The sequence below is a fragment of the Rhinolophus hipposideros genome (genome assembly GCF_964194185.1).
Source record: "Rhinolophus hipposideros genome assembly, chromosome: 26".
NCBI classification, from domain to species: Eukaryota; Metazoa; Chordata; class Mammalia; order Chiroptera; family Rhinolophidae; genus Rhinolophus; species Rhinolophus hipposideros.
This window is the reverse complement of record NC_138072.1, coordinates 25,555,771-25,581,376: the sequence shown is the minus strand read 5'-3', so window position 1 is coordinate 25,581,376 and position 25,606 is coordinate 25,555,771. Positions and strand designations below refer to the sequence as shown.

At 50.1% G+C, this 25,606-nt stretch overlaps 1 protein-coding gene across 8 annotated transcripts in view; it reads left to right on the top strand.

Moving 5' to 3' along the window:
- The window catches only part of GNPAT (glyceronephosphate O-acyltransferase), a 42,619-nt gene that overhangs the window by 9,886 nt on the left and 7,127 nt on the right, over nucleotides 1–25,606 (top strand). For 5 of the 8 annotated variants that reach the window (XR_013992620.1, XR_013992622.1, XR_013992623.1 and 2 more), the window contains exons 3-15: nucleotides 2,473–2,649; nucleotides 5,021–5,150; nucleotides 7,485–7,612; nucleotides 7,922–7,997; nucleotides 8,251–8,402; nucleotides 8,517–8,647; nucleotides 9,871–10,094; nucleotides 12,575–12,823; nucleotides 14,191–14,270; nucleotides 15,034–15,174; nucleotides 16,806–16,905; nucleotides 16,987–17,080; nucleotides 17,699–17,760. Coding sequence is in view for 3 of the 8 variants with exons in the window: in XM_081038883.1 (XP_080895009.1) it covers nucleotides 2,473–2,649; nucleotides 5,021–5,150; nucleotides 7,485–7,612; nucleotides 7,922–7,997; nucleotides 8,251–8,402; nucleotides 8,517–8,647; nucleotides 9,871–10,094; nucleotides 12,575–12,823; nucleotides 14,191–14,270; nucleotides 15,034–15,174; nucleotides 16,806–16,905; nucleotides 16,987–17,080; nucleotides 17,699–17,760 (1,744 nt within the window). In the remaining 5 variants the exon portion in view is untranslated. Of the gene's footprint in view, nucleotides 1–2,472; nucleotides 2,650–5,020; nucleotides 5,151–7,484; nucleotides 7,613–7,921; nucleotides 7,998–8,250; nucleotides 8,403–8,516; nucleotides 8,648–9,870; nucleotides 10,095–12,574; nucleotides 12,824–14,190; nucleotides 14,271–15,033; nucleotides 15,175–16,805; nucleotides 16,906–16,986; nucleotides 17,081–17,698; nucleotides 17,761–19,376; nucleotides 24,035–25,606 lie in introns of those variants that run through there. The other 3 variants (XR_013992619.1, XR_013992621.1, XM_081038884.1) reach the window with 2 other exon arrangements.

Sequence of the window (25,606 nt, the reverse complement as noted above, 5' to 3'; positions counted from 1 at the left end):
GTGAAGTGGGTGAAAAACAGTGTTCCTGGCAGAGCTAATAACTTTTCCTCGTGGTTTTCAAACCTCACTACACATTAAAATTAGTTGGGGAGCTTTTAAAAAATCCCTGTGCATTGATCTCACCCCATGCCAATTAAATCCCAAAGTCGGGGGAGGAGCCAGCGTCCAGGAGAAACCCAGTGAGTTCCAAAGAACAACTAACTCTGAGGACCGCCGGCTTATGTTAAGGACCAGAGAATAAGCGTGTTCACAGACTGACAGTCGTCCAGCACGACCAGACCAAAGAAGCAAAGAAGGGGTAATAGTAAGAAGTGAGGCCTGTGTAATCACATGGAGGAATTAGATCTCACCCTGAATCAGTGCAAAGCCGCCAAGCGCTCTCAACTTGGAGTGTGGTGTGAGCCGTTTTAGAAACAATGTTTGGTGAAAATGCAGGCAGGAAGTCTGCTAATGCTGCTTCTGCAATAATCCCTCTGTGGGGTCATAGTTCCAGGACTGGTGAATGGTGTAGAAACAGAGAAAGGAACAGAGTTGAGAAATGCGAGGAGTGGATAGTCCTTATTGACGACCAGCTGGATGAATGAAGTGGAGGAAAGGAAAGAAGCGAGATGATACTGCCATTCCCTGAAATAGGCAGCTTGGGAGCGGGAGGGGAGGGCTCGGGGGAGGCGCCGAGCTCATGTAGGACAGACCTCTGGCAGGCGCCCTCTCCCTTTCCTCTGTCTCCAGCTTGTTTTTCTCAGTTGACTTCTTCCCTTTAGTCTGTAAATAGATCCAAGGCCACTGAAGTGTACATTTTAAAGTGATTAAAAAGGCAAACTTTATGTTATGTGTATTTAATCATAATTTTTTTTTATTATTGGGGAAGGGTACAGGAATTTATTGGGGAACAGTGTGTACTTCCAGGACTTTTTTCCAAGTCAAGTTGTCCTTTCAGTCTTAGTTGTGGAGTGCGCCGTTCAGCTTCAAGTTGTTGTCCTTTCAGTCTTAATTGTGGAGGGCGCAGCTCAGCTCCAGGTCCAGTTGCCGTTGCTAGTTCCAGGGGGCGCAGCCCACCATCCCTTGTGGGAGTCGAACTGGCAACCTTGTGGTTGAGAGGATGCGCTCCAGCCAACTGAGCCATCCGTGAGCTCAAGGTGCCGTGTTCAATCTTAGTTGCAGGGGGTGGAGCCCACCATCCCTTGCGGGATTCGAGGAATTGAACTGGCAGCCTTGTGGTTGAGAGCCCACTGGCCCATGTGGGAATCGAACACGGCAGCCTTCGGAGTTAGGAGCATGGAGTTCCAACCGCCTGAGCCACCGGGTCGGCCCCTGATCATAATTTTTCAAAACTAGAGACGCAGGTCCAAGTTGGGAAAACAGTTTTGCTTCAACTGTGATCCTCCCTCTTCTCCTTCTCACTCAGACTTTCAACTCTTCATTCTCTGGCCACTATCTTTGCTCCCCAAGCTGCTGTTCGTTCAGTCTGCAGGCCATCGATACTCAGTGTGGTTTCTTTTTGACTGTGAGACCAAACCTTTCTTGCTGCATCAATCTTTCAGAAAACCTCTGAGTGAAATAAAGGAACACAGGTTAAGAGGAAACAGTTTATCCTGGTCTCACAGTCTTGGGCCTGTTGAATTGAGCCCTCAGAAAGATAAGCTGTGAAGCGAGACCACATTTGTGAATGTGCTAAATGCCACTGGACCGCTGACTTCAAAATGGCTATTTTCTGTTCTGCTAATTGCACTCCAATACTGAAAAACAAAATACTTCCTCACTGTGTATAATGGGCAGTTGGGAATCCAGTGTGCCATCCTCTGACCTTCTGTGCCTCATCCTAAAGCAGAGCATTCTGGTTAAGTGCTCTGTCACACATAGTTTGCTCCTCCTTAGATGCTTGTTTAGTGGAAGTTAAAGGGATTAAATTCGGCTCCCTTGAGAACAGAAACTGTGACTTGTTCATGTCCAGGCCCTGGGCAGCCCAGCACATGCCAACATTTTGTTCTTTACCCAAAGATGTGCTAGGCCATATGGACAAAGAAAGTTCCATTGTGAGATCGCTGATGTCACTCATTCTCCTTGGATAGTTTGGGGACATTTGCACCAGTGTCCTATCTATCTGATGCATTCTGAGTGGTATTTTCATGTTTTTCCTTTGTATATCCCTTGTAGTAGCATTGAACAAACATATTAATCTCCTGAAAGGACACTGGCTTATGGGGGATAAGCTTATTAACAAACCAAAGGGGAAGGTGAGATGTTCTCCTCCTCTAAAATGCTGTCCTAGAAAGCCGCCTCTCTGAACTTCTAGTCTTTAAACGTGTCTATTTTTGTGATGTTGGGAAATAAACTATGTCTCTTTAAATTAAGGAGAAGACATGCCACTTTCGAGTTCTACCATTGTGGCCCATTTGGAACTTGTCGTGCTGGTTTGAGGGAAAGAGCGCGAGCTTCTTTCCGCAGACCATGGCCCTGCTTTCTCTCCCCTAGCTCTCCAAGGACTCCCCGCAGTCCGCAGCTGCCCTCCAAGAGGAAGCCTGTGAGATCCTGGATGAAATGAGCCACAATCTGCGCCTGGGAGCCATCCGGTTTTTTGCCTTCGCCCTGAGCAAAATATTTAAACAAATTTTCTCGAAAGTGTGTGTAAATGAAGAAGGTATTCAGAAAGTGAGTATTGCTTGTTGAAAACAGTCTCTTCTTCAACCCCTGACTCTTTAGTGAGCTCCAAGACTTCTCAGCCTGCCCTCAGTAGGCAGGCCCAGTCATCAGGCATCCGTCTGGCAGAAGAGTCTCTGCCTGTCTGATGGGTGCTGTTTGCTCCTTGACCTTCAGACCTACAGACTTCAGACTGACTTAGGTGGTCAGGTGGGCTTTACAGACCACCTGATGTCAGATGTTCACGTAGCCATGCAGAAGTCACGCACACCATTTCAGTAGATGCTTCACCTACACGCCCCTGCAGTCCTTTAGCCTTTCCTGCATACTCTGGTGTGTCTCCTGTCAATAAGTCCTTCTGGGGTGCAGTTATCAAAATACGCAAACGGACTGATACAGTGCTGATAGACATACCTTCCTCATATCTCACCAGCTGTCCCAGTTAAGTCTTGGCTAGCAAAAGGAAATCCTGCATCCTGTGTTCATGTCTTCGTAGACTCTTACTCTGGAACATTCCTTAGTCTTTGTGTTTCATGATATTTCTGAAGAGAGCAGAAATAATGTCTTATGTCCCACGTTTGGGTTTGAGTGATGTCTTCTCATCGTTAGACGCAGGCTGTGTCCTTTGGGCAGGTACACCTCAGAAACCACATGTATCCCTCTCAGTGCATCCAGTCAGGAGACCTGGGGTCAGTAGTGGCCAGATTTCTGCACGGGAGGTTGTTACCATGCTGAGGTCCGGTGCTTGCTGCCTGAAAAACTTAAAAATCGAGAGACGAGGTTGGTGGGAAGAAAAGCAGGTTTACTCCGAATGTCGGCATTCTGGGAGGATGGCGGACCCCTGTCCAAAGGCCATCTCCCCGTTCCCAGACCTGGCAGAATGTTTTATAGGTACAGAAGAAGAAGAACAAAGGGAAGGGGGACTCGGTGAGGCAGGGACATCCTTCCTGGGGTCTGGTCTGTTTTAAAATAATGTTATCTCCGGACTCGGACTCGGCCATCGCAGCCTGGGGCTTTATGCGCCACCAGTAAAAACTGCAAGGGAGCTGCAAATGGATTCCGGTGTCCAGGCACCTGAGGAAGAAGAAATTGCCCTTTGCAGGTTAGGATTCTGCTGATTAAATAGATTAACAAGGTATGTGTAGACTTAGGAAAGGGAACAAAACAGAGTTTTTAAGTTATGAGAGAGGGGAGAAACAAAACAGCTGAATATCAGGGTTGATCAAACTGCAAACTAGCTAAGTCTAACTACGTTATTGAGTCCCCGAGTTTCACCCTTACTAAGTTACTGTTCCTCCCTTTGTAATTAACAATGGTCTCGTGGAGAAATACTTGGAGGATGGTTGAGTGTCCTGCTTTTCATCATACTTTCCTTCAGTACTTTTTACATCCACTGATGATTTTTGCACAAATCAGTTATTGCTCTAATGATTGTCAAATGGTGATTTTTGTAATTCCATCACTTCTATTATTTTAGTTTTCTTTTTTCTATAAGGAGGAGCTTTCTCTGTGGAGATTATTTTATTCATATATGCTTTTAATGTTTTCTCTTGCTAGGAAATAGGAAGCTCTCACCTCCTTTGGCCTTCCTCCTCTTGCCCCTGAATCTTTTTTTTACATTCAGTCATATATTTTTAAGTCCTTCTTTTTCCTGCTTTGACGTTTTAGATTGGATCTGTCAGAGACTGTGGGGTGCAGTGTTTGTGGCCAGGGGGTGTTCGCTGGCCGTGTCTTAGCTGATCCTGCCTCAGTTCATTGTACTTAGATTTCAGGAAAACACATAACACCTTGATTCCAGTGGATGCTTTCTGAGGTTGAATCTGGAAGCTCAAATGCACCCTCCCAACTGCATGGCTCTCATTCTCCCTGGCAGTGAGTCCAGTGTTTACATAGAGAAGCTCCATTCTTCTCCTTTGTCCTGATAATTCACAGATTTTGTTCGTAATGTCCCCGCGAGGAGTTGTGTTCCCTCTTTCAGCAGACAAGCAGTCTGGTGCCACAGTTCACAGTCGACTACCATTCAGACTGACTTCAGCCCCATTCCCAGTTCCGCCCGCCATTTTTTCGCTGTATGACCATGTCACAAGCAAGGCAGCCAACGCGTGGTATTAACAGTGCGTGTGAAATGCTGGGTATGGTGTCAGCTAACGTATGTTAGTGATCACCACTATTCTTAAGAGCCATAAAAATGTACGTTTTTAATGTTCTTGCATTATGGAGATTGTTTACTGGAACTCAAGTTTTGTGTGTGTGGTAGGGGCGGCAGAAAAACATTAGTATTCCCTCTATACAGACACACATCTTCCGTGTTCTGCATTGAGAGGTGACTTTAATAACGCGAAAACTGAAATGACTGAGAATGTGCTATCTCTTTACGTCAAAGCTACAACGAGCCATCCAGGAGCATCCGGTGGTCCTGCTGCCTAGTCATCGGAGTTACATCGACTTTCTGTTGTTGTCTTTTATTTTCTACAACTACGATTTACCTGTGCCAGTCATCGCAGCGGGGATGGGTACGTGCTGTGGCTCTACTGTTTTAAATTATAAAAGTGAAAATGTTCACCGGAATGACTAACAATCCCAAGGGGTTTGACGCAGATGATGACGACAAGCTGCCCCTTCTTCCTTCCAGCTGCAGCCTGTGACGGTTTGGGCTACGCCCTGTGCTGCGCTTTATTGTGCCCACCGGGTTTGGGGCTTAGGTTTGAACAATGAGATGGTACTACTTTATGTGTCACGTGCCTTTTGCGTTTTTTATTTGATAATAGTAACTGTAGGTCAATAAATAGATCTACCTTTTTTGTGTATTTTCAAGTTCTAGTAAAATGCACCTAAAATTTACCATCTGCACCATCTTTAAGCGTACAGTTCAGTGGCATTACATTCACAGGGTTGAACTAGCATCAGCACCGTCCATCCACAGAAGTCTTTTCCTCTTGCAAAACTGAAATTCTGCCCCTCGTAACCACTAGCTCCCATTCCCTCTGTCCCCAGCCCCTGGCACCCACCTTCTCCTCTCTGTCTCTCTGTCTCTGTGACTGTGACTCCTCTAGGGACCTCATATGAGTGGAATCACACGGTAGTGGTCCTTCTGTCACTGGCGTATTTCATTCAGCATCAGGTCCTCTGGGTTCACCCCTGGGGTAGCCGGTGTCAGCATGTCCTTCCTCTTTAAGGCTCATATTGCAGTGTGTGGATGGACCACATGTGTGTCTCCATTCATCTGTCAGGGGACACTTGGCTGGCTGCCACTTTTTGGCCATTGTGCTGCTGTGAACACAGGTGTACAAGTACCTATTCACGTCTCTGTCTTTAATTCTTCCGGTCTGTACCCCAAAGTATAATTGCTGGGTTCTATGGTAATTTTATTTTTAATTTTTTGAGGAACCTTCATACTGTTTTCCATAGTAGCTGCACCATTTTATGTTCCCACCAACAGTGCACGAGGGTTTCAGTCTCTACATCTTCGCCAGCACTTGTCATTTTCTGGTTTGTTCTTTCCTATATATACTAGCCATGCTAATTGGTATGACGTGGTGTCTCAGCTTAGTGCTGCCACTTTGATGTGCATTTCCCTAATGACTAGTGGTTTTGAGCACTGATTCAGTACTTTTTGGCTTTTGTATATCTTCTTAAGAGAAATATCTATGCAAGCAAGTCCTTTGCCCCTTTTTAAATCGGGTTGTTTGTTTTTTCATGCTGAGTTGTAGGGGTTCTTTGTATATCTGGATATTAACCCCTCAGCAGATAAATGCTTTCCAAACATGTTCTCCTATCCCCCACCCCGTGGGCTGACTTCACTCTGCCAATTTGTCCTATGTGCACGGAAGTTTTTAATCCTGACACAGTCCAATGTATCCATTTTTTTTCTTTTGTTTTCTGTGCATTTGGTATCATATCCAAGAAAACATTGCCAAATCCAATGTCATGAAACTTTTCCCCTGTTTTCTTCTAAGAGTTTTATAGTTTTAGGTCTTAGATCCATTTTGACTGAATTTTTGTACATAGTGTAAGTGAGGTAAGGGTCCCACTTCATCTCTCACATTTTGGATAGCTACTCGTATGTAATATTCAGCAGTTTAGCTGTATCATAATTTAGTAGGTTTGTTGTTACAAACAATTTTACAGCATTTTTATATCGATGCTTTTATTTCTGTAGGATTGATTCCCCAAAGTAAGATTGCTAAGGCAAAGAAATTATTCATCACCTTTCAAGGCAGCCAGCGAGGCTGGCCTTCAGGTGTATACCTTTGTCAGTAATGCAGTGAACAGGGAGGCCAAAGTCCCAGGGACTTGAGCACTTTCAAAGCGGTTTCATCTGCATAGACATGTGAGGAGCTATTTGGAAATCAGGGAAAATGATAAGAACTCCTCCTCTTATTCTGGGTTTGGTCTGTTTACTCTGTGCCACTAAAAGAAAGTAGATTATTTTTACCTGGTGGGTGAAAAGGAAAGGTGAGCACTTGTTTGGCCTGGCTGTTCAGAGCATGCAGGACACAGGTTGGTCTGCCGTCAGTTTAGCAGCGGTGCTGACTAAAGAAATGGGCGTGACGTTGGTTCAGTTGTCACATTACCTGCTGTTGCCCTGTCTCTAGCTGCTCTGGTTATAAACACCGAGGTGCATGGAGGGGAACAAAGTGACTTCCCAGCAAGCACCTGCCCCAGGTCCCTTTTTTCCATACTGCTATCAGGTGTCTCTTCTTCGGGATTTATTCTCAGAAAGTATAGTTGCTATTATCACGGGTGTACCTTACATGCACGAAATCCTTCTTAATGGAGTTTGAGTTTAGATCTGTATAGACAGTTTCAGAATCTGCAAATAAACGTTAACCCTCCTTTATTTTTAGACTTCCTGGGAATGAAAATGATCGGGGGGCTGCTGCGGATGTCAGGTGCCTTCTTCATGCGACGCACCTTTGGTGGCAATAAGCTCTACTGGGCCGTGTTCTCTGAATATGTCAAAACCATGCTGCGGGTAAATGCACATAATTACTGAGTGCTTTCAAGCTATGTTTTCTTTTCCCCGATGTTTGCTATCAGATCTTATTTAAATTCTTAACTTCTGAATGGATAGCTTAGCTGTATTTTTCCTCTGAAGGAATGTGTATCCCCTCAGCCATCTGTTTCCTCTGTGTGACTCTGGTGTGAGTGTCACTGTAAGCTGTGTTTGTTCACAGGGCTGGGCGGGAGCTCGGGGGGCGGACTCAGAAGAAACATTGCTCACTTTGAGCGTAGGCAATGGGTTTTGTGTTGTGTTTTGTTTGTTTGTGTTTTCTCTTTAAAGAATGGTTATGCTCCTGTTGAATTTTTCCTCGAAGGGACAAGAAGCCGCTCTGCCAAGACATTGACCCCTAAATTTGGTATGTCACTTACAGACTGCAGGAAAAATACAAACCCAAAGGCTTTAGGTGCAGTGTCATCAAAACTGCTAATAGAACTTGACATTTTTGGCACGGTATTCTTTTCTCTGTAAGGTAACTGTTTCTTTAATTTTAACTGTTTCTATTTCTGGGCTTAGTATATAACATACACTTTTAGTATCTTCCCGTTTATGTGCCTTGTTTTCTGTACTCTTCAGTATTTATGAAAAACCATTTCTCCCTGTGTTTACAGGTCTTCTGAATATTGTGATGGAACCATTTTTCAAAAGAGAAGTTTTTGACACCTACCTTGTCCCAATTAGCATCAGTTATGATAAGATATTGGAAGAAACTCTTTATGTATATGAGCTTCTAGGGGTTCCCAAGCCAAAAGAATCTACAACTGTACGTAAAGGACGCCAGACCCAACCTTCTTGGAATTTAGAGGAAACTAGTTTGCACGTCCATGATTTCTGAATTTCCTCCTTGTTTCCTTTTCTTCTGTCGTGACACTGTTAGGGATTGCTGAAAGCCAGGAAGATTCTCTCTGAAAACTTTGGCAACATACATGTGTACATTGGTGACCCCGTGTCACTTCGCTCTCTGGCAGCCGGAAGGATGAGCCGCAGCCCGTACAACCTGGTCCCAAGGTGCGGGGAGGTGTTTATGAAACCCTGAGGGAAACCTGAGGGTGCATCATGGGGCTTGACCACCTCTAGGGTGAATCTTGGTCACCTGAGATCACACATCGGGGATGGGGAAGGCCCCAGGTACAGAAGGACACTCGTGTGTCCAGAAGCGCTCCCTGCGGGGCAGTGTTCATTCTGCTTGGGCATCCGTGTCCAATAGACTTACAGGTGGGGAAAATGCAGCGTTGTGAACAAGTGCCTGCATGCAAATAGTTGCGCACTCTTGGTAGCCCCCCCCAAAGTGTGTACGAAGTATTATTTTTGATCCTAGAAAGGATTGTCTACTGATAATGAATGGGAGTGGGTCCCTGCTCTCAGAAAGGGTATAATTTTATGAGCAAGGAGATGAATTGGGTCCCTTCAGGATGCAGGTACGATATGCTTCTAGGTTTTCTTAATTGAGGGGAAGCATGGAAGAAAAACCAGGCCCAGCCAGGCGACAGGTGCCGGCAGTGTTGCCCCTGATTTACCTGTAGCACCAACGGGCCCATTGCAGCCAGGGCACCTGCGGGCAACTGCGTTAGGTCAGAAGCAGGTATCAGCTTTGTGCTGCCACACGCTTTCTCGCTGTGGATCTCAGATGGGCTTGGCCAATTGTTACCTAGTACAGGGCACCCTCGCTGGCTGCAGCTTTCACATTAAGCCACCTTACTGCTTTTAGGTCAGATGTGTACCTCTGCTCCAGCCAGCTCTGTGGGTTCCCAGTGTTGTCCCATTCAGAGTTGGTGATCTTTCAGGCAAGGGTTGTGGCAGTGCTTGGCAGGCGCCCTGACACTTCTCAGGCCAGCCTCCCATGCATATATGTGCAGTTATCCTATTAACACGTTACGTGTGTTCCGCACAAGACATCCTAAGTGCTGTGGATTTGGAGAAGAGAGTAGCGTTCTGCTCGGGAGGCATCACTTTTCACAGACGTGACATGTCCTATTTGTAACGCAAGAAAAGTGTTTTGCCCAGAACCAGGAATAATAGGACCCTGTTCCCTTGAATATTTTTATCACCTCTCAAGAACCTGCCCTAGAGACGTGTGGATAGTGTTAGGCAAGGGTAGACTTCCCAGTGGGACCCGAGGGAACTGGCAGAAAGTCCAGGAGCCTTCCAAGAGGCCCGCCTTCTGCCACCCCTCCGTGCGCATGTGTCATAGTGGCAGAGCTACCACTGGTGGTTCTGTGTACTCCGTCCAGGTACATCCCTCAGAAGCAGTCGGAGGACATGCACACCTTCGTCACCGAGGTCGCCCACAGAATGCAGCTTCTGCAGATTCAGAACCTGGCGTTGAGTCCCTGGGCCCTGGTTGTCGCTGTTTTGCTCCAGAACCGGCCGTCCATGCACTTTGATGCGCTGGTGGAGAAGGCTACGTGGCTAAGAAGCTTAGCCCGCACCTTCGGGGGGCTCCTCACGTGGCCAGGTACGTGTGCGGGACACCTGGGACAGGGATGCTGGCTTTCCTCACCTCTAACTTCAGAAAAGCTGTAGCCTGGACACAAAAAACCTGTAGAGGACTTTGAGCAAAGCATGGCTCAGAGAGAGAAAGAAACCCAGAGTTATCGTGGTAGGACGTTGGACCCCGCATGGTAGATGGTAGAGAATCATGGTCAGCGTGCCATTTCTCCCGGGTGCCCTGCCGAGTGAAGAGTAAACGTTACATCTTTTTGTGGTCTGGTAGCCGTCCCTCTAGCCCACCTCTAAACCACGTCGTGTCTGCACCCACCTGTCTTACTGTATTGGGGGTTGAAGGGCTTGTCTCACGTAACGTTGGGGAAATGTCGCTGGAGGTATGAGCACTGTGCTGGGACATGGGGGGACATTGATTAGCTTACATTGTTTTCGGGCTCTTGGACTGAAAGTCGTTTAGGCTGCACTTGGAGCCGTGGTCGTTTTCAGACCAGGTGACAGGTGCCTGCTGTTCACTGTGCACCTGTGTGAGCACCTGGTCGGTGCTGGTCCTGCTGGGCTGCGGATGAGCAAGAGGTTCTAGAGGTTCTGGGTAGGAGCGGCTAACGTGGGGGCTGTAAGAACGGCCCAGTGAGGTAAGGATGGGGAGCACTGCATGGGGGGCTCCCACGCGCGGGGAAGGCTCCATGGAAGGGTGTCAATGGGAAGAGGGCTCTGCAGGGACACAGGCAGGAGGAGTGGCTGGCACGGGGATGAGGACGTGTGAGGTGGCGTCGAGTACCAGCTGCCTCACCTGCGAGCGTTGGCTGTTGCAGGGACGTTGGCTGTGCGACAGGGACGTCACACAGGTTCACATACCTGGGGCGTCTGGGCTGGACTTTAGGTAACGGGAGGCGGGGCCGTATGACTGACTGGCCTTTAGAAAACAGGCTGGTGTCAGTTTTACGGTGGGTCCCAGTGGGAAGAGGGTGTAGGAAGGGAAGCAAGCTGGCAGGCTACTGTGCCAGCTGAGAAATGGGGACGCACGAACCGGGCGCTGGCAGAGCTGGGCACAGCTCAGAGATGCTGGGGGGATTTCTGACCGAGTGGCAGCCGGCTGAGTGTTGGTCAGCAAGAGGGCCATAAAGATGAATCAGACATCTGGTCTGCATTTTAGAGTCTAACAGGAGACCGGGGACATGCTGATGTAATACAGGTAGGAGGTCACGAAAGAGGAGAAAAGTGCTAAACAAATTCATAACCCCTTGGCCCTGGAGCATATGAAAGTAGGCGCCTGTCTCTGTACGGTGTGTCACTATCTCCAGACGGGATAAATGTGTGGCCAGTCCGGAGATAAGAGTATCTGTTCGGCCCCTAAATCACTCCAGTTATTATAAGGTGACAGTCCGTAAGTACATGATTAAGTTTCATTCCTAAGTTAGAATGAGTGCTGTATATTCAGTTCTTTTTACTCAGATTATCCCACAGTCCTAAGCTCTCACGTAGGTTTTTATGATATATATCATTATATGACATATGTAAAGTATACCATATCATATTATGTACATAACATTACCACGTACTATCCTGTTACCTTGAGCAAGCTCAGGAAGGCACGAACGAATGTGATGAAGTCCGAAAGAAAGACCACTCCTGTCACTTGTCTTTTCCATGTCACATTAACACAGCGTGTGCCCGCTGACCTGCCTGTCGAGCAACTCGTTGGCTCGGGTAAAATGATTATCCTTGCCAAGAATGTTTGTTAAATGTCCCCATCTCTTCTTCATGTTTCTGTAACCCTAGCTCCTTGGGTATCTCCAGGCCAGTGCAGTGCCCGCTGATGGGGTACCAGGAGCCTCTTCTGTAAGTTATCATTGATGCAGGAAAACCCCAGAATCTCCTGGCACCGCTCTGTGCTCAGGGAGGCCTGGTGCTAGGAGATGCCTCTCCAGGTTGTCCTTGGGTTCACCTCGAAGTGACAGAGTGATCGTCTTGCCATCTTGGGATTGGTCTGGGCAAGGGTGTGTGTGTGTGTGTGTGTGTGTGTGCGCGCTCACGTGTGTGTGTGCATGTGGGTGTGGGTGTGTGTGGGTGCGTGTGCATGATAATATATACTTATCAGGGGCCTTCCTGTCTTAGTGTTGTTAAATTCATGTAGATGTAATTTTCTAGTCATGTAAGTTGCTCTTACACAACTTGGGGCACCGTTGGTTCCTGAGAAAATGCTCAATTCCAGAGTTGGAATTGAGGGGCATTTCAGAATGGCTGACAACTTTGGGCTAGATAAGAAAGTATGTTGCGTATCCTTAGAGCGAGTTTAGTTGATTTGAAAACAGTACTTGTAAAATGCCCTTCTCATGTGATGCCGTTGGCTGCACTGGAAGAACGTAAAGCTGGTACCTGGCGCTTGTTATCAGTAGGCCGTCACTGGCGCTGATGGGTGCTGGGCCTGGACGCCCGGCAGTGCCGTCCGCTGTCTGTGCCGTCGGCCTGAACGAACGGTCTTGTGTGCAGACAGTGAGCCTCCGGGAGACGTGGTCCAGGCCAGCGTCCTCCTGCACGCCAACCTTGCCGGCCTGGTCAAGGACCGGGTGTTCCTGCGAGTGGACTCCGGGGGCGCAGACACAGACATGGTCGACGGCCTCGTCCTCCAGCACGTCACGCTCCTCATGTGCTCCACCTACAGGAACCAGCTGCTCAACGTTTTTGTCCGGCCCTCCTTGGTGGCTCTGGCGTTGCAGATGACACCTGGCTGCAGGAAAGGTAACTTTGGCGGCTGTGGGTCTGAGTTTTGGAAGAGGCCTGGCTATTAGTTCCGTGTAGGGAGCAACACTGGAGGCCTTTCGATGCTCAGCGCGTGTGTGCAGCCCGCACGCCAGCCTGGACACTCACAAGTGTAAAAGCTTTTCCCCTAAACAGGTGGCCATCTGCTTGGAGTGTGAGAGCTGAAAGGGACCTAAGATGTCATGTGATCGACACCTCTCCTTTTATGAATAAGGAAGATTAGGCCGAGAAAGCTGCAGGACTGCAGTGGGCGGGGGCTAAAGCACAGTTCATCTCTGGTCTGCGGCTGTTTTGCTGCTGTGACAGTTCCCTCGTGTGACAGAAGCAGACGGGACGCACAGTGGCATTTTACACTCCTCACTGGAGTGTGAAAATGAGGAAAGCCCAGTTTCTGTTCACAGGAGCTGTAGTCAGGGCCAGGGGTTTTCTACCCAGACTGCACGTTAGCGCACCCGGAGGGCGAGCCCCAGGCCCATAGGTTCTGGTTCAGGGGCTCTGGAGTGTGGGTCGGACATTGGTATTTTTGTTTTTGTTTTCCAAAGCTCCATAGGAATTCTAAGGAAAAGCCGTGGGAGGCACGGGGCTCACGCACAAACTTAGCCCTGAAAGGGGCCTCCGAAGGCCCGTGTGCGAGCCATCATTTTGTGGATAAGGACACAGAGCTTAGGTGACTTAGTTCAGAGCACGGAAAACTCAGATTTTGATTGCAGCTCCAGCCGAGGTTTTGTATGTTGGAATTCATCTCCGACTAAGGGGCACGCACGTGGTCTCTGAGGGTGTGGTAGGCACCCTGAGACTGGAGGCAGCCTTTGATGTGTGTGTGTGTGTGTGTGTGTGTGTGTGTGTGTTTCCTAGTGAGAAAGTTCGCAACACCTGTCAGGAAGGTGAGGAGCCTGTGTGGTTGGTGGGCAAGGTGACCCTACATGTCTGGAGAACAAGAGAGCTTTTTCTGTCACTGTGCTGCTTTGTCCCTGTGCTGGAGATGTGGTCAGGAAGTCAGGAAATAGGAATGGAGAAGAGAGTGAAGAAATGGGGCCCGTCTGTCTGTCTCTGCTGGGGAGCCTGGCTTGGGGGTGAGGCTCCTGTCTTCTAAGGAACATGGTGTCTTGCTTGTTCCAGACTGGTTAGAAGCTGGAACAAGTCATTTGTATTTAACCATTACAAGTGCTAGACTAGTTTACTCTGTAGGTAAAATTTGGATTCATTATAACTTCGTTAGGCCTTACTTCTCGTCCCTGATACATGAATGACATGCTTTTGAAATATGGCCTTTGGACTCCTTGGCACTCCCTGAACGTTTGAAAAACAATGTGGTAATTAATTCTATGTAATAAATTTGTTTCCAGAGGATATCTACGGGTGCTTTCACTTCCTACGCAATGTTTTTTCAGATGAGTTCATCTTCTTCCCAGGAAATGCAGTAAAGGTAAATCTTCGTAGCCAGAGAGCAAGTGTGTGTGCAGTGTGAGTTCTGGAAACGTTGGGCGAGGATTCATGGATGTGTCTCCCTTTCTTCAGGCTCCATGCAGCAAACAGAAAGAGGGACTGGGACACTCACAATTCACCAAAGTCTAATTTGATTCTTGATCAAGTTTAATCAATAACTTAGGGAGTGTTTGGTGAGAGGAGGGCATTCCTTGGACCATTCATGCAGCCACTGTAATAAACCAAGTCTATTTCATTAAAAATTGATCAGCCAGGTAACATTTTCCTGTTACCCACTTGTTGGAAGGAGTCGGGCCTTTTGCCTGGTGATATAGACAGCTGGTGAGGTCAGGTCCCAGAGCTGGGCTCCTGCTGTGCTGGTGCAGGGAGAGCCAGGATGGACAGCGGCCGGTCCCATTCCGATACTGGCCTGAGGAGAGAATGCGGGCATCGTGCCAGCTGTTCAGAGCCTAAGCATGATGCTAAGTATTTAAGGACTCACTGTGTGCACTGCCTACTTCAATTTAAGGAGTGTGGCTGTGCAAAGTGAAAGAAATCCCATCACCCAGGCTGTGATTCCCAAGGCTCCTGAGTTGTCTGTGTGTTTGAGGGTTCGAACAAATGCTGTCTGGCTACTGTCTGGCAACCAGAACCGTCGGGAGGCCTGTGGCATTTGCCGGTGTTGTCTTGTTTTGCGGGCCCCAGGCTGCATACCCACTAACCTCACGAGTGGATGCATTCCGTCTTCTCCGCTCCCCTTCCAGGACTTTGAAGAAGGCTGTTACCTGCTTTGTAAAAGTGAAACCATTCAAGTCATGACGAGGGACATCCTAGTTACAGAGAAAGGAAATACCGTGCTAGAATTTTTAATAGGACTCTTTAAACCTTTCATGGAATGTTATCAGGTATGTAAGTCACGTGCAAGTTCTCCTTTGTATCTGAGGTAACTAAGGTTCTCCCATACTGGACTTACTTCTGGCCTGAAGGGCAGTATCTTCCCCTGGTGAATGGTAGCACCAGAGAGACAGGGGTGAGTGACTGCACCACTCAGGTGAGGGAGAAATGCATCCTGCGTGCAGGAGGAGGCTTAGTCCATTACCGACCCGAGGATGGCACCTTCCTGACATGTGAGCAGTGTTCCTGTCACCCCAGTTACACCCAAGCATTGTCATACTGTACCTCACATCATCACGCTATACCTCACGTTGTCACGCTGTACCTAACGTCACGCTCTACCTCACATCACGCTGTACCTCACGTCACGCTGTACCTCACGTCACGCTGTACCTCACGTTGTCATGCTGTACCTCACGTTGTCACACTACCTCATGTTGTCATGCTGTACCTCACATCACACTCTACCTCACGTCACACTCTACCTCATGTTGTCATGCTGTGCCTCATGTTGTCATGCTGTACCTCACGTTGTCATGCTGTACCTCACGTTGTCACACTACCTCATGTTGTCATGCTGTACGTCACGCTGTACCTCACGTTGTCATGCTGTACCTCACGTTGTCATGTTGTACCTCACATTGTCACACTACTTCACATTGTCATGCTGTACCTCACATTGTCACACTCTACTTCACGTTGTCACGCTGTACCTCATGTCACACTCTACCCCACGTCGTGCTGTGCCTCACGTTGTCATGCTGTACCTCACATCGTGCTGTGCCTCACGTTGTCACACTCTACCTCATGTTGTCATGCTGTACCTCATGTCTCCTGGTTGGAGTATGGAACCTGGTGTTTGATGCATAGTAGCACTTAGTAAATGCAAGATTTGAATGATACGTGAAGTCACTTGTTTATATTCCTGAATGCTAATGTCGCAAGGGAAGGAAAAGTTCAAGTGCAAGTATCCGAGTTTGTCAGAGCTCGGGGTGATTCAAGAGAGAGGATTATGCATATGTCCAGCAGGAAGGGAGCCAGCGTAGAGTGAGACGGGGCTTGAGACGGAAACTGCCAGGGGCCCTCCTGAGGCCTGCATGGCTGTTAGCTCGGCACTGTCTGCGGGGCCCCAGGACCCACTTCCTGGCAGAGCGATGCTGTGGTCAATGAAATCACCATGTCAGCCTTCTTGCACAAAGTCCAGCTCTTAGGAGGTGTTGGATGAGTGCTAGTTCTACCTCTCAGCACCTTTGTAAGTAGAAATCATCAAGTATTTTACGGTCTAGCATGTTGTTAGATGTTTTTGGGGAAAAAATAGTTACAAAATGTCTGGGCTTTGTCTTCGTAAGCAGCATAAGATAGAGTGAGCTGATAGTAATTTTCTTAACTTGCAACCCATTAGAGTGCGAAATTATTTTTATAAATGTCAGTGCTATTTGGGACACTTTTCTCCTAATTGTAAACAGTGATATGAGCTTCAGAGACCTGCTGACAATCCTGCAGCTTCCCTGTGATCAGTCCTTGACGGGTTTTTTTCTCTAACACAACGTGTCATTCTGTTACGAGGGGCTGTGCGAAATTGTCACCATTCTGTCTGACTGCCTGTTTTCTCTTCCTGTTCCTCTCTTCCTCTGAAAATCAGATAATTTGCAAATACCTCTTGAAGGAACAAGAAGACTACTTCACTGAGAAGCAGTACTTGGCTAGAGTTAGAGTGTTCACAAGCCAGCTTCTCGATCAAGGTCAGTCACTCCTCTGTGGGCGGTGATGTCCCTTAGTTGAAAAGGAAAAGTAGTTCACTGACTCTTCTCCGCTGTGTTTAGGTGCCTCACAGTGTTACGATGTGTTATCTTCTGACGTACAGAAAAATGCCTTAGCAGCTTTGGTGAGGCTAGGTGTGGTAGAGAAGAAGAAGGTGTAAGTATTGCACGAGACCGCATGGGGTGACAGGGCCGGGACAGCCAGCAGCAGCTGACACGAAGTCAGGGACATGGGAGTGTGTGATCCAGTCAGTGTTACGTTGTTCTGTGTGTGTCCATCTCCTAATAGTTAGGTCCCTTTGAGTTACCCTGCACATTCTACATGGTTGTGAATAAAAGTGATGCTGAAGCCAAGAAAGAAAGTGCTTTCGGCTGGCATTTTGGCTTTGACCTAATCCTGAACTTTATAGATGAATTACAAGACAGAATTTTGGGGAGTGCAGTGTGTGTGTGTGTGTGTGTGTGTGGACACTTAGCTCTACATACAGGTATATTACATAAATACGCACATGAGTATGTGGACATAGATATTCACTCTTCTGAGTGAACGAATGTGAGAATGATAAAGCTTCATGGGTAAACGCCCGTGTGTTTTCTGTGTGGTCTGAGGAAGGAAGCTCAAAGCCCGAGAGCCGGGCAGTTAGGAGCCAGGGCCTCCCGGCGGCTGAGACTGGCCCTGAGGACACCATTTAAAAGTGCTCCTGCTGTGTAAATAACAGAAGTTGTTTTTTTCTCTAGTTTAGGGAGTAAGAAAGCTTGTTACTTTTTCTCCTAGAAATAATGACCATCTATTTAATGTGAATGAACCTGCCACAGCAAAATTAGAGGAAATGCTTGGTAAGTACAGCTTACTAAAGTACGGTGGGTTTTCACATTGTATTTGTCAACATGTAAAACAAGAAAGTATGTTAGGGGCCGGCCCCGGGGCTCAGGCGGTTGGAGCTCCGTGCTCCTAACACTGAAGGCCGCTGGTTCGATTCCCACATGGGCCAGTGGAGCTGCGCCCTCTACAGCTGAGATTGTGAACAACAGCTCTCCCTGGAGCCGAGCTGCTGTGGGCTGCCACGGGCTACCGTGTGCTGCCATGAGTAGCCAGCAGCCAGCATGAGCAGCGGACCGACAACCGGTTACAGACTGCCTCAGCCGGGGGTGTGCAAGGCTCATAATACCCGCATGGGCCAGGGAGCTGTGTCCTACACAACTAGACTGAGAAACAACGGTTTGAATCGGAGTGAAGGGGGAGGCGGAAGAAAGGGGAAGGAAAAAAAAAGGAAAGTATGTTATAGCACAAAGTACTTTATCAAAATGAACAATAGTAGAGGTTTAATAGACACAGAGAACTATTGTGTCATCTAGAATTTTCCCAAGGAAACTAAGGAGGACATGCAAGGAAAATTGCCAGAGAAAACACACAGCATTAACTAGGCAGCCTCATACAGCAGCTTGTTGGCTCCCGCCTGACTACATGGCGTCCGAGGTCTACACCTTCTCCCAGGTGTTGATGGATGCTGAGCTCATGCCTCTCATTTTAGTCCTCGGGCTCATTCTGTCCTCTACTGTCGGATCCCTTCTTTCCCAGGTGAGGAATTGGGGTCAGTGTCCACATGCAGACTTTCTGTACCCACCAAAGCACATCCTTGGGAGAATAAGCCAAGCCTCACTCTTCTCCAGCTCCCATCAGCTTGTAAAGAAATAGTGCAGCCCAGGAAGGCAGGGGCGTTGTTTGTAGGACCCAGGAAGAGTCGAGAGCATTGATATAAACAGATATAAAAGGTCCCGGGAAGTGGCGAACACTGCTTATAGGAATGACGGGGTAATTGGAGAAGGGAGGGTGTTGCATTGGGAAAAAAAAAGATCTGCCGCTCACACTGAATAGAGCACTAGATCACTGAGTGGGTGGTCCTGCCAGGAGCATTTTGGTACCCAATCCTAATTCAGTGCATTTGCCAAACCTGTGTGGAGGAGCTTAGGTAGTTGTCTGTTGGGATAAAGGACCAGGACGGGGCATGTGCTTAAAGGAAAGTGGGTGGAGGAAAGGAGTAGTTGCCGGATCGGGACACTGAAACAGAAGTCTCGGGATGTGTAACCTTGAAACTCAGTTTTGAATTTGGTAAGAGTTTCATATAGCTAAAACAAGCCCCAACCCGCTCGTTTTGTGAGGACGGTGGATTGATTTCTCAATCACAGAAAGCAAATTCGGTAATGGGCGTAAACTCATGAGAACACACTGGACTTGAAGCTTCCGGTCCTGCCTGTGCCCTGGCTCAGGGTCGCTGGCCTGACCCATCGCCTCCAAGATGCACTTCTCCTGCAAAGGGGCTGCCGCCTCCACTGGCACCTGGTCAGCCCATCACACTGCACAAGCGTTCACTGTTCCTCGCCTGCCAGTGGCTGACACACTTGTTGAAAAAGGGTGGCTGGTCATATCATGAGCGCTTTCTCTTTTATCTCAGGTGGGAAGACACCAGTAGGAAAACCAGCAACTGCAAAACTTTAATAATTGCGAAACAGTTATGGAAAGTTTGGTCATATAATTACTGTCATCCAAGGACACTTACTACAGCAAACAGGGACGTAAAGGAAGAGACCCATCTTTCTTCTCATGCTCCCCAAGACGTGGAAGCGGTGGGCTCAGGAGATGAAGCGGTGACCGACGTAAGGAACCGGTGTACTCATCCCCACCACAGCGGTTAAAAGGCCTTTGTATCTGACTCTGTTTTAAAATAAAACAGTCTTTTGGAAACATGTTTGGAAAAACAAAGCCCAGCTCCTGCTTCGCTAACACTTTGCAGCTTACTTCATGTATTAAATTTTTACACTGACGTCTGAATTAAAGTGCGACATCAACACCAAAGGCTGCGAAAGAAACCATTGGAAAGGGCGTGTCTCACACACTTGCTCACTCAGGTGGGCTAGTGCTGACACGCCGTTCACCTCGCTCTTGTCTTTGAGACATAGGAGGGAGCCCAAATATCCAGAGAAAACCCACGCAGACATGGGAACTACATGCGTACTGCATACAATGGCCCTGGCTGGGAATCGATTCTTTTTTCTCCCCAACATTATAACAATGATATTGAACGAAACGACATCATGCGAGCCTGCTGTAAACAATAAATTAGCTTACATTAAATTTTGCCACCCAAGGGCCTAATCAACAGAACTGAATTAGAGAAAATATGTGACGTGCAACAAAGAGAAGTTATGTGATGTATCATAAGTAGCCTTAAGGATTTAATAAGATGGGTGAACACCAAAATCCTTGGCAGGCAGCCCCCTATGGAAGTGATATTTAAGCTGAGAATTAGGGTGAGCAGGAGGCAGCCCTCAAAGTGTGGGGTTGGGGTGATGAAATGGGAGCCAGGGGTGGGGTGTGCAGAGAGAATAATAATCAGATGTCCTGGTCTTGGTTGTGGGGACCTGAGAGACCAGTGTGGCTGAAATGGGTAGTGGAATTAAAAAGAAACAGGTGTGTTGGTCTCCGGCTGCCATAACGAAATACCACAGATTGGGTGGTTTGAACAGCAGAAATAACGTCTCTCAGTTCTGGCAGCTGGAAATCCAAGATCAAGGTGCCCACAAGGTAAGTCTCATTCTGAGGCCTCTCCTGGGCTGGTGGGAGGCCACCATCTTGCTATGTACACAGGGAGGGGGAGAGTGAGCGCTCTGGTGTCTTCTCATAAGGGCACTAATCCTATCAGACCAAGGCCCCATCATCGTGACCCCACTTAGCCCTAATTACTTCCCAAGGGCTACCTCCCTAGATACAGTCACAATGGGGTCAGGCTTTCATCATCTGAATTTGGGGGCCACAGTGGCAGGGGTCAACATACACAGTGGCTGAGATTTGTGAAACAATTGAATTAGAATGTAAGCACCATAGGAAATAGAAACTTTCCCAGCCTGTGGTCCCAGGACTACCTGTATGCAAATTCCTGGAATGCACTTGCTCCCCAGCAGCTGGCTGTGTGATTGAAGAGCCGTTACACTGGTCCCTGCATTGGTGGCAGAGGGGTCCTCTGTGTGGCTCTGCCTTTTAGATGGACCAAATGTTGAGTGAGTTAAACAATGTTCCTGGCTAAGGATTTTATGGCATGCCAGTTAAACCAGGGCACTAAGCTGCTGCCCCCCAGGGAGAGACGGGGTGAGTCTAAAGCAGTTGGGAGCCTGGGGCCCTGGCCAATTCTTGCTGAGTATGTGTGCCTTAGAAAGGGTCCCCATACACCCAGTTTGCTTGTTTGCGCTTCTCCTCCATGACATACTGCAGGGAAATGTGGAAGACTGAGTAAGATGACTTGGATTTCCTTTTAGTCCTGTTTGTAACATTGCAGGTTTGGGGACTAAGACTTTGGAGTTTTGGGTGCAAGTGGCCAGCCTCTGACATTAGAACCAGGAAAGTAAGTAGATGGTGGGGGGACAGGGAAACGAGGTGCAGCCAAAAGCAAATGAGGCTATGTGGCTGTAAGAGGTGGCACGGGGGTTGTGTCACCTGTCTCTTCACACCCTCACAAGTCACTAAGTGAACCCAAAGCCTTAGAGCAGCATGGTGACGCCCACCCCACCCTCCTGCACCCAGTCGTGTAAACCACACTGGTGCCCTCAGCTTTCCCCTGACCCCATCTGTATATTGTGGAGCTAACCACTGCTTTGACGTAAGTAAAAAGAAAAGCACATCACATCTGGTTTTCCAAGGTAGCCTCCTATCCAAAGAATATGTAGCAGCTACAAATGGGCCCCTGGTCCCTGTTTACACTGCTCTGCAAAGAGCTGGTGAACAGCCGTGTCCCTGAGACCAAATCTCACATTCACATACAGGGGAGGTTCAGGGAGCTGGAAATAGCATCTTCTGCAGTTGTCTGGAACAAAACCAGATGGAAGACAGTTGGGAACCAGGAAATGAAGGACGTACTAGAATTTCTTGACCATGAAACAGGAAGCAGCTGAGAGAAAAGATTACAAGGGAAAACGTGGATTTGTATCCAGTAGTCTTTCCTGTTTCTATGTAGACTGGGAGTTTGAAATCTATGCTTTCTTTAGAAACGGGGCCATAAAGTGCTGAGAACAAAAAAAGAAACAATTCCACAAATGGCTGTTACATACAAATTAGCTTTTCTTAGAAAATGTGAGCCTGCCTCAGCTGTGTAAACTAGAAATGAAAAACGGGTTTTCTGACTGCTATGTCACAAAGCAAAGGGACAAAGCAAGTCCCCTTTCTGGTCCCACGGGGACTCTCAGAGGTAGGATGAGGTATCAGTTTCTGAAGTCCAGCTTGGAGGTCAAAGCCGACCACATCTGTAGAGTTGTAATTAGCTGTGTTTTATGCTTGGTTACTGCTTTGCCAACAGTGCCTAGGAGTCTCCTGGAGAGCGGCTTTCATGTGCAGGGCCCCACGTTTAAGGTGCAGTTGTCCTTCCCGGACGGGTTTTCCAGGTCTAGGATCCATGCCCACAAGGAAGGAGGCGTCCATCTCAGGACACTGGGCGGACGCCAGGCGAGGTCACTCAGCCAGCTGAGCCTCACCTGGTGACGAGCATCCCCACGCAGTCTGAGGCCGGCGGGAGGCCTCGGCCAGCCGAGGGGGTCAGCACCCCTTCCAGCGTGCGCTCTGCTCTGGCAGCAACAAAAGCCGATTTCCTGTTAATGAAAATGACGCTGGGAAACAGGAGCGCGGACGAGTTCACATTCACTGGCCAAGGCAGCACGATGTCTTCACATTTTTTTCAATGCCATTGGCCCTTTTCTTTCCTTTCCTATTTTCTTTCCTGATATTTCTGTTGTGGGTTGGGACTAGACTCCAGAAGTGTATCCAAGCGCTTCGAATCAGGAAAGCTCGGTCGGCTTGGGGCCAGGGGTGCGGTGCCCTGCGTTTCCCAGGAGCGGATTCTCAGCGGCCGGTCCCCAGCCGCACAGAAGGACGCTGCTCTGTGACCCACTTCTGCCGCGTGGGAGCAGGGCCCGCTGGCACTGGACTCGTCACGCCCTGTGCGCTCTGGGCCACCGCGGCCTGCCCCTGCTGAACACAGTGAGCATAACAGCTGACATACACTAAGCACCTACTGTGTGCCAGGCGCGGTCTAAATCCTATACACGGATTATTTCATCCTCCAGAGAACCCCGTGAACCATCACTCCATTGTCCAGCTGACTGAGAGACTCAGTTAATTTTTCCCCAATTCACGCAGCTAACAAGTCAAGGAACCAGAAGTCAAACAGGCATTTTATCGGGGAGCTGCCCCTTGCGAGAGATGTGTGCAGCCTTGATGACCCAAGGCTAGGGGCAGAAGGCACCGCTTCTGAGGAAAATGGAGGGAAACAGCTACTCCCCTGGACAGAAAAGGGCCCATGTCCCCTCCAGTTTCCTGGGTCTCCAGGTGAGGCCTGCAGGTGAGGCCGCAGCTGGGAAGTGACCGTGAGTCCTTGGCCGTTCTCCCTCTAGGACTAGGGGGCGGGGCGGGCAAAGAACCACCTGGTGGGGGCCCGAGCAGGGCCACGGCTGACTGGTGTCCCCCGCCCCTGGTGTCCCGAAGCTGCAGGGAGAAGAGCTGTGCCCTGGGGCTGCGTCCCCGCCCCGAGGCCTGTGTGACGCCCAGCTCCACGCTCTGCCCTTGTGTCAAAGGCTCGGAACGGTGGGAGCAGCAGAGCGTGGGCTGTGGTTCAGAAAGCCAGGCCCGAGCCTGCCACGCAGGAGCTGCGTGGCCTCGGACAGGCCCACAGCCTCCGGTTCCTTAACTGTTAAGTGAGGACACCGAGTGCCTGTTTCCTTAGGTGCAGAGAAGCTGAAGTGCCTTAACCCACAAGCAGCATTCAACAAAGGGCAGAAACGTCACAAGCAAATAGTGGCACCTGCCTGTCCTCACATCCCTGGGCACTGCCGGGATGGCAGGGCTGGGGGTGAGGGGCGCTCCCCCCTCGCCTCACCCCCACCTTGTGACGTGCAGGGTCCCACCCCCCGCAGTTAGCGTGGCCTGCAGGCAGTTAAAACATGTTCCCGTTTCTTAGGAAACTACTGCAGCCTCTGCAGACTCACCTGTCCTTAGCTTCAAAGAAGGAAATCACCCTCTTGATATGTAAAATTCAGGAATCAAAACGGAAGGTATGTGTGGCCCACAGAACTGAGCCTTACGGTAACTGTAACGCAGTGGACTGGCTGAGAGGCAGTGGCCTCTGACCCAGGGCTTAATGTGGGGGCTGGCTGGGGCCTCGCCGTGGGGCTGAGGGCGTGGCTGGAGCCTCGCCGTGGGGCTGGGGGCGTGGCTGGGGCCTCCCCGTGGGGCTGAGGGGGCGTGGCTGGGGCCTCGCCGTGGGGCTGGGGGCGTGGCTGGGGCCTCCCCGTGGGGCTGGGGGCGTGGCTGGGGCCTCGCCCTGGGGCTGGGGGCGTGGCCGGGGCCTCGCCGTGGGGCTGGGGGCGTGGCTGGGGCCTCCCCGTGGGGCTGAGGGGGCGTGGCTGGGGCCTCGCCGTGGGGCTGGGGGCGTGGCTGGGGCCTCCCCGTGGGGCTGAGGGGGCGTGGCTGGGGCCTCGCCGTGGGGCTGGGGGCGTGGCTGGGGCCTCCCCGTGGGGCTGGGGGCGTGGCTGGGGCCTCGCCGTGGGGCTGGGGGCGTGGCTGGGGCCTCCCCGTGGGGCTGAGGGGGCGTCGCCGGGGCCTCCCCGTGGGGCTGAGGGGGCGTGGCTGGGGCCTCCCCGTGGGGCTGGGGGCGTGGCTGGGGCCTCGCCGTGGGGCTGGGGGCGTGGCTGGGGCCTCGCCGTGGGGCTGGGGGCGTGGCTGGGGCCTCCCGTGGGTCTGGGAGCGTGGCTGGGGCCTCCCGGTGGGGTTGGGGGCGTGGCTGGGGCCTCCCCGTGGGGCTGAGGGGGCGTGGTTGGGGCCTCCCCGTGGGGCTGGGGGCGTGGCTGGGGCCTCCCGGTGGGGTTGGGGGCGTGGCTGGGGCCTCCCCGTGGGGCTGAGGGAGCGTGGCTGGGGCCTCCCGGTAGGGTTGGGGGGGGTCGCTGGGGCCTCCCGTGGGGCTGAGGGGGCGTCGCCGGGGCCTCGCCGTGGGGCTGGGGGCGTGGCTGGGGCCTCTACGTGGGGCTGAGGGGGCGTCGCCGGGGCCTCGCCGTGGGGCTGGGGGCGTGGCTGGGGCCTCTACGTGGGGCTGAGGGGGGTCGCTGGCGCCTCCCGTGGGGCTGAGGGGGCGTCGCTGGGGCCTCCCGTGGGGCTGAGGGGGCGTCGCTGGGGCCCAGGGCCTCCCACGTGGGTCTGCTGCCTGTCGGAGGTCCCTGGCAGAGGGAAAACTCTCCTCCTTCTATTTGACTAACATTCAGGGGGCACTGACTGCGCCAGGCACTTTCCTAAGTGCTTTACAAATATTAGCTCCTTTCATCCTCCACCGACTGTGAGGTGGAGACTGTTAAGAGGAAAGTGGGCTGCAGAGTTAGTGACCGGAGGAAGTAAACTGTTTTCCGTTTCACAAACGATTTGGGGGAAAGAATCAGAGACTAACGAGACTATAAAGTCCAATTCTTGTTTCCTTAAAACAACAAAACAAAAACAAAAATCTCAGACCAGGGGGCTAAAGGCTGGAGTTGCACGGGCCCAGGTTATGGCCCAGAGCTGCACACGGCAGAGCTAGGGGCAGCAAACCCGCGGGACCACGGGGGCAGGAAGGTCACTGGAGCTGCCCTGGGACCCAGTAGGGACTGAAAAGCCCTG